General features: G+C 46.8%; 1 protein-coding gene across 7 annotated transcripts in view; it reads right to left on the reverse strand.

The window, feature by feature from the left end:
- FXYD6 (FXYD domain containing ion transport regulator 6) overlaps window positions 1-12,935 on the reverse strand; it is a 46,526-nt gene that overhangs the window by 1,596 nt on the left and 31,995 nt on the right. For 4 of the 7 annotated variants that reach the window (XM_073903805.1, XM_073903807.1, XM_025893940.2 and 1 more), the window contains 6 exons: window positions 4,162-4,224; window positions 3,534-3,572; window positions 3,334-3,408; window positions 2,712-2,748; window positions 1,903-1,952; window positions 1,339-1,389 (listed from right to left, as the gene is read on the reverse strand). In XM_073903805.1, the coding sequence (XP_073759906.1) occupies window positions 1,361-1,389; window positions 1,903-1,952; window positions 2,712-2,748; window positions 3,334-3,408; window positions 3,534-3,572; window positions 4,162-4,224 (293 nt within the window). In that variant the 3' untranslated portion in view covers window positions 1,339-1,360. The remainder of the gene's footprint in view (window positions 1-1,338; window positions 1,390-1,902; window positions 1,953-2,711; window positions 2,749-3,333; window positions 3,409-3,533; window positions 3,573-4,161; window positions 4,225-12,935) is intronic. The other 3 variants (XM_025893942.2, XM_073903809.1, XM_073903806.1) reach the window with 2 other exon arrangements.

A 12,935-nucleotide genomic window follows, 5' to 3' on the forward strand; every position in this document is an offset into this window, starting at 1 on the left:
TTCGCCCCAGGGTCTCTATGTCAGGACACCCCCAGCAGTGGCTCAGTCCCGAGATCTAAGAGAACAAGGTTTCCGAGGAAGTCCTAGTTTAAAAAAAAAAAAAGGGGGGTTAAAAAAAAATTAAAATTAAAAATAAATAAATAAATAAATGAAAAGGACAACCGCTAGCTTATGCCTCCCTCCCTTGAGGCACCCCCCGCCCAACCATCCCCAAGATGGGACCTGCCAGCCACCACGAAGGGACAGAACACCAAGCCACCAGCCTGGACGCCTGCCTCCTAGATTGGCATCTACGGCCACCTGGTGCGTAGGCAATCACTGACCTTTCCGAGCCCTATCTAGAGGATGGACACAATGAGCCCTGTTCTGCCTGCCCATGGGGTTGTCATGATGACATAAAAGCGCGTAGGAAAACATTCACATGCTATGCAAGTACCCCGTGTAATTGCACTCACGGTAAAAGCTGGTGCACCAGGCATTTCGGTACCAGAAATCTCTTCACTGACAATTTAGGATAAAGTCACAGACCTGCCCATTATGCCTTAGGTGAGGCAGATGTGAGCAGACAGGAGACTGACCCCCGCACCCCCCGGGCCCCCGTATATTCCAGGGAGGTCCTAAAGTGACACGGGCGCAGACACAGAGGAATGTGGTGGAATGGCCCGAAGCTAAAGGGCCTGACTTCAAGTTCCACCTGTCACTTGCTATCTGGCTGTTCTCGGTGACCTCAGTTTATCTACAAAATGGAGCTCAACCCCACCTGTCCTGCGTCTTCTGTCAGGCTCGAGCGAGTTTGTGTGTGGCAGCATTTTGGAAAATTAAGGCGTTTGACAGTTATGACTCTCCCGTGTCCCTACAATGAACAATGGAAGCAAATGCTAAACACAAGGCCCGTATAGGCTGTGCACGGAGGATGCCGGTACGGGGTGGGGGGTAGGGTAATACACTGTTCTCCCTAGTTTTGTGTAGACTTTGAAAGTTTCATTATAAGATGTTAAATTTTTTTTAAAGCGGCCCTAAGATACTTTATGAATCATCACTAAAAGCCATTCTCTTTATGCTACTTGGAGAGTGGGAGTATTTCACCAACTGTAATTCACCCCCAAGTCCTGCCCACATGGCAGCTAAGGTGACACCCCATGAACTTGACCACTGGGTTGTGCAGAGGCCCTATTTCCCAACCGTCTACTGCGCATGTGTGGTACATCTCCGCTGCGTCGGTCTGTCTGTCTCACTGCCCTCAGAGTGTGGCTCATAACAGAAGCTGGGCCCGCTGCACTTCTCTGAGGAAGGAACAGCGAGGGGGCCAGTGGAAGACACAGGCAGACAGAATCTCACCTTCCTACCTGAGGGCTACACTTCAGTTCTCTGCTTTCTGGGGCTCCGTTGCTAGAAAAAAGAAAAAAAAAAAGAACAGATTGTAGTGAACGGACCCCTCGCCCCGGCGGGCGGCCCCTGTGGTAGCTGTGCCCATGCCTGACGCTGGGGGGTCCGAACCGCACAGCAAAGATGCAACTTGGCAGGATCTGGAGTCAGACAGGACCCAGGGGCAAATCCCTGCCCCGCTACTTGCTGGTTATAGGAATTTAGCACATTCCTTAACTTTTCTGGGTCCCTCGGTTATAAAATGCGGATAGTGATGTCTACACAACCAGGCTGTGTGCACATGAAGTGGGGTCTATAAAGTGCTTGGGATGGTGCCCCACACAAAGCAGATGCCCTATACACCGTGGCTGTCATGAGTCGTGGCCAGTTTGGTGGAGGTAAGGGAGCACAGACATGGGAGCTCATCTGGTGAGCTCTAGGGAGGCCGTGGTGTCGGACAACCATCCCTCCCTGAGCTATACAAGGACCCTCCCCAATTACTTCTATTCCACCCGGGCTGGTGGTCATGACAGTTACCATTTGCAGTGATGAGGTTCTCCACCTGGGCCTCCTCATCCCCTGGAGCCCTGCAAGAGTCACAGCCCTTCCATTAGTGGTCTGCACGGCGAACCCACTCTCCTCGCCACACACGGCTGTCTGGGTCCATCCCCTCCAAGTCACTGGAGGGCTGGAGCACTCTCCACCAAGAGGCAGCAGGAGAGGTTGGGACTAAAGGGTGCAGTGTCAGGGGAACTCACAGGCACCCTTCAGTGTTGGCCCTCGAGAGAGCTAAGTGCTGGGAAGGAGTGGCTTAGGGCACCTGGGAGCTTGGGGCATGTCCTGCCAGACTTCGGACTTCTGAGGTCCAGTGCTGCCCCTGGTTTTTGTAGTGGACTAATGGGGTATGCCCTTTATGGGTGGGGGGTGAATGACCGGGAGCCCAAGCTTCTACTCAGCCAAAGAGCCCCATGAACAGGTGACAAGCAGGAACAGTGTCCCAGGTCCTGTAGAGAGGAGGACCTCCGGAGAAGCTCTGAGGCCCTCTGCTTCCCTTCTCCCAAGCCCAACTGTCTCAAGGGCCTCCAGACAAGGGTCCAGCACCTTCTGGCCTACCCCCCCTTCCCAGTGTACATCAGAAGAGAGGAGGGGCTAACCCTCGACATTTTGACCTCTCCTTTGTCCCAGAATATGCCTGGCAACCTTTCAAAACACCTACTACTCCCAACATGGCCTCTTTTTGGGATTAGAATCCAAAAAAAAAACACTCATTTGGGCTCACACACCAGGGGGCCCTCCCTGTCCCCTCCTAGTGTCACCTCAGATGTCCACAGACACAGCATCCTTACCGGGGCTTCTGATTGAAACTGCATTTGCATCTGCGACCTGAAAGGCAAAGAAACCACCCAACGTCATGCTCCCGGCTGGAGCTCAAGGTCCTGCTCCCGGCTTGGCCACAGCAGGGCCACCATGTGGGACTACATAAAAAACACAGCTACATGCAGCAATCCTCTGTCGGAGTAGGGCTCTTCCAAGGCCAAGGTTCAACATTCAACGGCTTCGATGACTACCCTACCACAGTCTGCTTGATCAGACAAATGCACGGGGCTCCATGCAGCCCAGGCTCATGTGAGAAAGACAAACACAGGGCAGCTCCCTGGGAGCACTCTGAGGACATCCCCTATCTCCTGTGACTCCCCCCCCCGCCACGTATGCCTCCTGGACACAGCACCGGGAGAGCTACCCTGCCTCTTATTACCCGCTGGTTCTCATCAAGCATTTATTTTGTTCATTCTTGACTGTTTTCCTGAGCATTTACTATGTGCCCCGCACTGTATCAGGTCCTAGAGATAACGGGGAGAATGGACAGTCTCCTCCCCTCTCCCAGGGAGAGCACAGCCGGGCTCTGACACCATTCTCCACCCGCTTAGCAGCTTACAGAGTGGACAGGGAACGGTATCCAGGACTTACTCAGGATAAGGAGAATCCCCACTGAGAAGAGAACCACGGCAAACACCAATCCCCCAATCCTCAGCGTCTGGTAGTCTGCCAAAGGAGCAAGGGGGAGAGATGGAAAGGCAGGAAGGTGGGGAGGGGCATGCCTTGCCCTCCCCCCTCCCCAGGGGGCCAGGGCTGCACCCCCCCCAACCAGGGTTCCCATCACTGCTCACCATAATGAAAAGGGTCCTTTTCTTTCTCTTGCTCAGCTGCTGAAAAAAATAAACAAGTGTGGGCAAGAGAAAGACAGTGACACCCGTGGTTCCAGAATCTCCCCCAAGCCTCACAAACCTCACTTCCCACAAAGGGACTCCTGGGGAGGAGGGCCCATGAAGCAGAGATGCCTGGGGAGGTACGGAGGGCTAGGGCCCGCCTGGGAGCCAAAGGGGGGACTGTCAGAGCCCCAGTGAGATTCTGCCTCCACAGCACAACCACACCCTTTGTATTCTCACATCATCCCCCACGGCAGGGTCTGTCACCCTCTTGTTACACACAGGGAAGCTGAGAAGGAAGGAAGGACATGTGACTTGCACCAGGCCAGAATCTAGAGTAGGCCTAGCTCCCAAGGTTCTGGTCAAAAGTCTACAGGGACGTGGAGGGCTTGAGGGCTGAAAGCAGAGCCTGTTGAGCCCTGTGGGAAGAGGTGGGCAGGCTGGCGTAGGGTCTGGGGACACCTGCTGCCTTCTAGCACCTTCTCTGCTGACTGAAGTGGGGGCAGGGGAGTCGCTGATCAGCCATGCCGAATCTGAGAGCCCCCCAGCCCTCCGGTCCCAAAGGGCCAGGACCTGGAGGGGTACTTACCACTGGCCAGGACAGTGGGAGCCAGCAGGCTGCACAGGAAGATCAGCACCACCTCCATGGTGTCTGAGGACAGAGGAGGAAAAGTCATTCTCTGCACGGGAGACTCCCCACCCCAACCCTCAGCCTGAGCAGGGGGGCTGAGTCGGGCTCCCAGCTCTACACTGAGTACTCTCCACACAGTGAGAGTTCAAGTGAGACAGCAGAAGCTGCTACCATTTACTGACTCTTACAGAGGGCTCCACATGCACTCATTCAGTGACTACAAGGGAGTCCATGCCATCAGCACGCACGATGACTGACCCATTCTGCAAGGGAAGAACCTGAGCCTGAAGAGGATAAATGATACCCATGATGGTGAGCAATGGAGGCCAGGTCCTCACCCAGCTCAGGAAGCCCTCCACCACACTGCCTCTCCCCTGCGGGAGCCAGAAGACCCCAAGGGCTTTGGTAATGACCCCAGCTGCACACTTGTCTCCAGGCCATCTTGCCATGGCCACCCCCAGTTCACTTAAGATGTCTGGCACTTCCTGGCCCGGATCCCCACAGCCAACGCCCACCGGCAGAAGTCGTTCTTCCATGAGATTAAATGGGGCAGGTAAGCGAATGCCTCCCTAGCCCAGCCAGCCACGGGGGGTGGGAGTCCTGCTGCTTACTGGTCTCCATACGGGAAACCCTGAAATGCTGACAGCTCTCCTTCAGTTACCCCTGAACACCCTCACCTCTAAAGTGCCCAAGCCAACTCCTCCCACAGGATTAGTTCATAATTCTCCAGAAAGGCGGTTTGGTCAAACCAAGGCAGCGTGGAGGCTGGCTCTTGGAGCCTCAGCGCCCTGACCTCTCACCTTCCCTGGCCTTCTGCTCGTGAGCTCATCAAGCCTGTCTCTGAGGCCAGGGACCCCAGGATGGGCCATCTGGATGGAGGCAGAAGGTGGCCAGATGGTCCCTTCCAGGGATAGATTTCAGTGGGGTTACACACACCTCATGCCTGGGCTTAAGGAAGTGTGGTGAAGAGCCAGCAAGGAAAAGTGGGGGGGAAACCCAAACCAGGAAAGCACGAGGCTGTCCGCCCTTTATCCAGGGGGTGACACAGGCGGTGGCCTGACCCCTGGACCAGTATCGGGTGGCCAGACCACGCTTGCTCTGAGGGATCACCCCTCTGACTTTCCCCGGGCCCAGGCAAGCAGCCCCAGGTGCACTGCACCTCTCGGCCACCAGAGGTCAGAAAACAGGGGCATCCAGAGTCCCCCTGAGGCACAGCAGTGGACTTGGAGAAGGCCGCTCGGTAAGTGCTTATCAAGAGGCAGTACTTTGCTTCTAATGCCATCTCATCTAATATTTGTAATTCCTTTTAAGTTTACAGATTTTATATGTATAAAGATATATGTAGCACACACATATAATGAAGCAGAGTAATAAGATGAACACCCATAAGAACAAGACCTTTACAAACACCTGCTGCATTTCCTCCAACAGTACATCTGTACTTTCCTCCAGCCCATCCGCCTGCCTCACTCCCACAGGTGAACAGTATCCTGAACAACAGATACCCATACATTTGTCATCACTCCCTTGTTCTTCTTCAAGGACATATTTTTTTAAGATTTATTTATTTATTTGAGAGAGAAAAAGCACAGGAGTGGGGAGGTGGGCAGAGGGAGAGAGAGAGAGAGAATCTCCAGCCGACTCCCCACGCAGGGCTCGATCCTGGGACCCTGAGATCACGACCTGAGCCGAAACCAAGAGCCGGATGCTTAACCGACTGAGCCACCCAGGCACCCCAAAGACATTTTTTTAAATTAACACATAATTCACATACCATGAAACTCATTTAAAAGTGTACACTTCAGTGCTTTTTAGTACATGCACAAAACTGTGCAACCACCATCACTAATTCCAGAACACATTCATCACCCCAAAAAGAAACCCCGTCCCCATCAGCAGTCACTCCCATTCTGCCCTCCCTGCCCCCTCCCAGGCTCTGACCACCTCTGTCTCTGTGGCTTTGCCTCTTCTTACTTTATGTAAGAGAACTGTACAGTTGTACAATGTGTGGCTTTTGGTATCTGGCTTCTTTCACTGAGCATCATGTTTCCCAAGGTTCATCGATGTCAGATGTCAGAACTTCATCCCTTTTTATGGCTGAGTAATAATCCATTGCATGGATATCCCTCCTGCTCTTCTTCTTAGAAATCTATTTATCATGCACATAATAATAAGATGGTGTTTAGTGGAGCTTTTTTGAGCTTTGTAATTATGACATTATGTTGTTTACAGTCTTCCCGGACTGGCTTTTTTGGTTCATATGATGTTTCTAAGATTCACCCATTATGACATGTGACCATAGTTTATGCATTTCTGAAATTGTGTAGCACCCCATTATGCAGGTTAATTATGCTGGTCATGCTCCTGTCAGTCAATATCTTTTTTGTTTTTCCCATTTTGTGTGATTGTGAATAATGCAGTTGTGAATATTTTTCTGCACGCTGCCCAGGGCAAACATGCAAGACACTCTTTTTCAAATTTTTTTGCCATCATTTTCATATGAAATACTTTTTTACGTTGGAACCCACTGCAAATATATATTCACATATGCCAGGAACAACAACATCGCAAAACAATAGTTAACCTTAAAATGAATGATGACCTCTGATATTTTCTAGTTTCCTTTTCTTTTTTTTTTAAGATTTTATTTATTTGAAAGAGAGAGGGAGAGCACAAGTGGGGAGGAGAGGGAGAAGCAGGCTCCCCGCTGAGCAGAGAGCCCGATGCGGGGCTCAATCGCAGGACCCTGAGATCATGACCTGAGCCAAAGGCAACTGCTTAAACTGACTGAGCCACCCAGGCGCCCCTACAGTTTCCCTTTTTAAAATAAAAGGGCTAGGCCCATGAATGGGTCACTCTGCAGTAGGAAAATGTATGTTCTAGAGAGAGGCCAAGGAGGGAGGTCACTGGGCTGTACAGTATGCAAATCGTCGACCTTACAGAATACTTGCAAACTGTTTTCCAAAGCGGTCATGCCCGTTTCCACATCCCACCAGCTGCACGACTATCCCTATTACTCTGCATCCATAACAATGCTTGATATTACCGGACTGCATAATTCCCACCAATACAGAGGTGCAAAATGTGGTCTTAATTTGATCACCGAGTAATGGAGCTGGGCTTCTGTTTATCTGCCATTCCTCTTTCTTCATCAGTGATGCGTCTTTCATGTGTTTGGCTCGTTTTCTTCAGGTGGGTTGACATGATTAGTATCATCCATTTATTATTCTGGATATGAAATCTTTGTCATTAAGTACTGCCAATGTCTCTTCCCCATTAGTGGCTTGTCTTTTCACGTTTTGTTGCTTTCTTTCCATGACCACAATGTCTTAATGCTAATGTAATTGAATGCGATGATTTGTTTGTGTGTCCCACGGAAGATATTCTTTGTCCGCCTGAGTCAGAAAGAATTTCTTTCTGGAGATTTTACAGCTTTGTCTCTTACACTGAACTCTTCATTCCACCCAGAACTGGTGTTCATGTAAGGCATGAGGTAGGGGTCTAATTTTTACTAGCTGTCCTGGCACTCTGTTGGCAACCCATCCTCCCTTTTCTCCGGACGTGTCCTGCCACTTCTGTCGTATACCTGGTTTCTACTCAGGTGTGTGTCTGTTTCTGCAATTCCTCTTTTGATCTATTGGTCCATTTGTCTGCTCCTGCATCAGAATCCGTGTCTCAACTGGTACAGCCTGATAGCAATCTGCCCATGTGGCAGAAGAAATTCCCCTCTTCATTTTCCTCTTCCCCTCTTCCTTCAGGAATATCCTCCCTATTTTTGGTCTTTTGCTCTTACGTAGACATTTTAGAATCGCCTGTCAAATTCATCTAACACTGTTGGGGTTCTCATTGCCTTTGCAAGGGATCTATGGGCAGAACCACCCGGGGAGAAATGGCATTCGTGGAATATTGAGTCTCCTTATCCATAAATACATCTTTTCATTGGTTTGTATCCTTAATGTCTTTTTTTTAATTTTTTTTATTTAAGATTTTATTTATTTATTTGACAGAGAGAGACACAGCCAGAGAGGGAACACAAGCAGGGGGAGTGGGAGAGGGAGAAGCAGGCTTCCCGCTAAGCAGAGAGCCCGATGTGGGGCTTGATCCCAGGACCGGCGAAGGGAGACGCTTAACGCCTGAGCCACCCAGGCACCCCTGTATCCTTAATGTCTTATAATGGTTTTATAAATGCTTTCATATTGGTCTTGCACATCTTCTATTAGATTTATTCCTGGGTGCCTTATGCTTCTTATTGCTATTTTAAATGCTATCTCTTCTGTGTGTTTTCTAATTTTTGTGGGCATAGAGAAAGGCAATTGATTTGTACATATTGATCTTAAATCCAATAATCTCACTAAACTCTCTTATTATTTCTAATAATTTACCTGTAGATTCCTTTGGGTTTTCTCTGCTGACATATCATCTGTAAATGATACGGTACTGTTTCTTCTTTGCTGATGAACCCTGTTGATTTTTATTTCTTACGTCCCGCCAGGCCTTACTGTAAAATGTAGAATAGAAGCAGGAATACTGGAAACACACACACACACACACAGTCTTGTTACTAGTTTTATTTTTTACTTGTATTTCATTTTTGTGTGTGTTTATTTTTAATTTTTCCCAGCTTTACTGTGATGTGACACCTAACAATGTGTTAGGCTTAAGGTGCGATGATTTATTTGATGCATGTTTATGCTGAGAAATAGTGCCACAATAAGATTAGTTACCTACCACCTCCACCACGTCACATAATTACCTTTTGTGTGTATGGTGAGGAATGATAAAGAAAATGTGGCATAAATACAATGAAATATTATTCAGCCATCAAAAGAAGGGAATTATGGATTTTAAATAGATATCTTCTAATGTTTTATAAGTTCCCCTCTAATCCTGGTTTTCCAAGATGTTTCTGTTTTACATTAATTACAGATGAGTGTTCTACATCTACAGCTTTTAACCTTTAATCTGTCAAGGAAAGAAATTATGTGCCTGGATTATCTAATGTCAAATCACCCTTGCATTGCTGGGATAAAACCAAGGTATTGTCTTCTTAGTAAACTGATGGATTTGGTTTGCTGAGATTTTGTTTAGGATTTTTGCATTAATGTGCATGAGTAAGATTGGGCTGCAATTTTTATTTTATTGTATTGGCCTTGCCTGCTTTGGTGGTCCTGGCCTTACAGAGCAAGTATTTCCTCTCTTGCTATATTCCCTGGAAGAGTTTGCAGAAGACTGAAATAACCTATTCTTTGAACGTCTGGTAGAACGAAATTGTGAAATCATCTGACTCAGTCTTTTCTTTGCAGGAGGATTTTCAATTGCCTTTTCAATTCATTAATGGCCATGACACTCCTCAGATTTCTCTTCTTGAATATACTTAATGAGTATAATTTTTATAGCAATTTGCTCTTTTCTTCTTTATAAAGTTGTTTATAGTATTTTCTATTTATCCTTAGAAACCACTAATTTCTGTTGGATCTGTGGTTATGTCTTTTTTTTGCCTTCCTAACATTATTTGTGACGACTCTTTTTTCTTCATCTCCACTAGATATTCACCTATTTCATGCCTTTTCAAGAACCTGCTCTTGGTTTTGCTGATCCCCTTTACTGTGTTTTAAATTGTCCTTCATTCTGCCCTTATGTGTTCTTTGACTTTATTATTCTTTCTTTATATTTATCTTCTTACGATGGATACCTACTTATTCATAAACAGTCTTTCTTGTTATCTAAACATCTAAGACTATAACCCACTGTAAAGTGCCACTTTCACCCCAACACATGAGCTTTGAAATGTGGTTTTTGGATCATCATGTTAGTTCTTAGTATTTTAAATTTGCACTATAATTTTTTTTGGCCCAAGCATTACTAAGCAGTGTGCATGTTAAATGCCCGAAAAGCACAGTGATTTTTTTTAATTTACTTTTGTAATCGACTTCTAACTAAAGTGCACTGTGACTAGAGAACAGCGTCTGAGGATGGAGATGCCTCGAAATTTATCGACCTATGATATGGTTAGTTATTTTAAAAATTATATTCCATTTACTGGAAGACTGTGAATTCATTCTTGGGAAGAAAGTTCTACGTGCCCATTAAATTAAGATTAACTGTGTTGCTTAAATTTCTATATATTTTCTTATTCTTTTTGACTGTTTGGGCCATCAAAAATGGAGATAGGTGCTTTAAAAGCTACCTCTGTGAGGAAGGATTTATATATTTATCTTTGTGTTTCTTACAATCTTACAATATTCTAACAGAGTTTAAAATTGTTAAATTGTCCTGTGAGTTGGATCTTTTACAATTATATAGTGATCCTCTCTCTGTCTTAAATTCTGTTTCCCTTTCTACCTTCCTGGGTCCTTATGTGATCTATGTGTATTTTATCATCTTATAAATGGCAAAAACCTACGTTTTTTTAAAATTCCACCTGATAACTTCTATTAACTGCCAAGTTTATCCCATTTAACTTTATTGTGACTACTGATACATTTGGTCTGATTTGTTTCTCTTTTGACTTTTTTTTTGATTGATTTTTTTTTTTTTCTTATTCACTATCTCCCTCTACCGGTTGAAAAATTACACAAGCTGTTTCTAGTCGCTTAATGGTTACCTTTGGAATTTTGCATGTGTGTTTGCTATAGACCGAATGTTTGTGTCCCCCAGATTCCTGTATTGAGATCTAATTCTCAATGTCATGTATTTAGAGATGGGCCTTTGGGAGGTGATTAGGTTGTGAGGGGGAGCCCTCATGAATGGCATTAGTGCCCTTATAATAGAGAGCCCTCTCCCCTCTGCCACCAAGTTGGGGCCTCAGTGAGAAGATGGGTCATCTATGAATCAGGAAGCAGGCTCTCATCAGACACTGAATTTGCCAGCACCTCGACCTTGTACTTCCAGCCTCTAGAACTGTGAGAAATAAATGTGTTATTTATAAGTCACCTAGTCTATGGTATTCTGTTATAGCAGCCCAAGCAGACTAAGACAGTATTTGACTTAACAAAGATTTAAAAAGTCTAACATTAAAAGGTATCAGAGTTACTAGGCATAACACTCTTCCTGAAAAACTACAAAAACACAAATCACCTCTCTCCTAATAGGTATGCTATTATTGTAAAACGTTCAGTTCTTTTTTTAATTCTATGACATGGATATTAATATTTATGCTTCATGGAAATATGTTCATTTAGATTTACCCACATGCGTGGTAGCCAGCCTTCAAGATGGTCTCCAGTACCCCCTGGTATTGACAGCCTTGTATAGCCCCTTCCACGCTGCACCGTGTGTCCCATAAAACACGGAACTGATATCTCACTTCCAATACTGGATTACAAAAGGCACCACGGCTTTCTTTCCTCTCTCTCTTTCTCTCTCCCTCCCCCTCTCGGATTGCTTGTTCTTAGGGAAAAATCACCTGCCACGTCTTAAGGATACTCAGCCATCCCTGTGGAGAGACCCACACGGCAGAGAACTGAGGACCTCAGCTCAAAAGCCCACTAGGAAGTAGATCTGTCACGAACCACTTAAGTGAGCTTGGAGGCAGATCCTCCAGCTTCCACTTGATTGCCCCCCCGGCTGACAGCCTGACTGCAACCTTGTTAGTGACTCAGAGCAGAACCATGCAGCCAAGCTGCTCCCTCATTCCTGACCTCAGAAACCGTACGAGAGATAACGAATGCTCTTGTTTGGGGCTCATTTGTTATGCTGCACAAGATAACTAATACAATGTATTTACTAACTGATTTCTTCATGATTCTTTTTGAATCTTAGCCATTCATCGAGACATTTTCTTTACTCCTGAAGAACATCTTTCTAGCATTTTCTTTAATGAAAATCTATTGGTTACAAACTCGGTTTTTGTGTATCTGAAAATGTTTTCATTTCACCCTTGCAGTGGACAGACTCAGGCTGATCCTAGTAATTCTGACCTACCTCCAGCATGTAATGCCCTCCCCGTGAATGGGACCAGCAGCTGGGATTGGCTGCTGGCCAAGAGAGGGGTCTTTGGCCCCTCCTGGGAGCAGGAACGACACATGTCAAGGGTTCCAGGGCACTAGTCACTGCCGTGCCTTTCCCTCGACTCCCCCAAATCCCTTCCATGGATGCTCAGGTTCAAGTCCATCCTATAAACACACTGAATCCTAGAAAGGGGCATACACTTCTGGGCTCTGCAAGGGATAAATGGGTAAACAAGACATAGCGTCAGCTTCCAAGGACTGGCGGGGTTTGGAAGCAGAGGGCTCTGGAACATCAGCAAGGGTGAAGAGAGCCTCACGAGAGGCGGAGGCAGAGACTACAAAGGAGAGTCTGTCGGGGCAGGGAATGCAACAGGGACCCTGGGACGTTCCCATGGAGGAGCTGACATTTCAGCGAGACCTTGAAAGGAGGATGGGATTTTTGATGGAGAGGGACAAGGAGAGAGAAACTAAGGGCATTCTGGCAGGCTAAATAGCATGAGCCAAGGCAGAGAGAAGGGAAAATGGAAGGCAGGGAAAACAAACAGTACTCAGTTCAAGTTCTAAGTTCAGTTCAAGTTGACCCTCAAGCCACTTCATTCAATGGTGGTGGCCTGAAGGGCCTACCTCAGAAGGACTCTGAACGAGGTCCATCAGGGAAGAGGGCCTCAGCCATTAGTAATGCCTGCGAAGCACAGGATGGGGCTGGGACAGAAATCTGCCAAGTATGTGCCATTTCTAGAGTAAGCTACCTTCCAAACAGTGAACAATCCTATTGAGTAAAGC

This window comes from Callorhinus ursinus, unplaced genomic scaffold, assembly GCF_003265705.2.
Source record: "Callorhinus ursinus isolate GAN/ISIS: 27379988/994484 unplaced genomic scaffold, GSC_fseal_2.0 scaffold19, whole genome shotgun sequence".
Classification (NCBI taxonomy): Eukaryota; Metazoa; Chordata; class Mammalia; order Carnivora; family Otariidae; genus Callorhinus; species Callorhinus ursinus.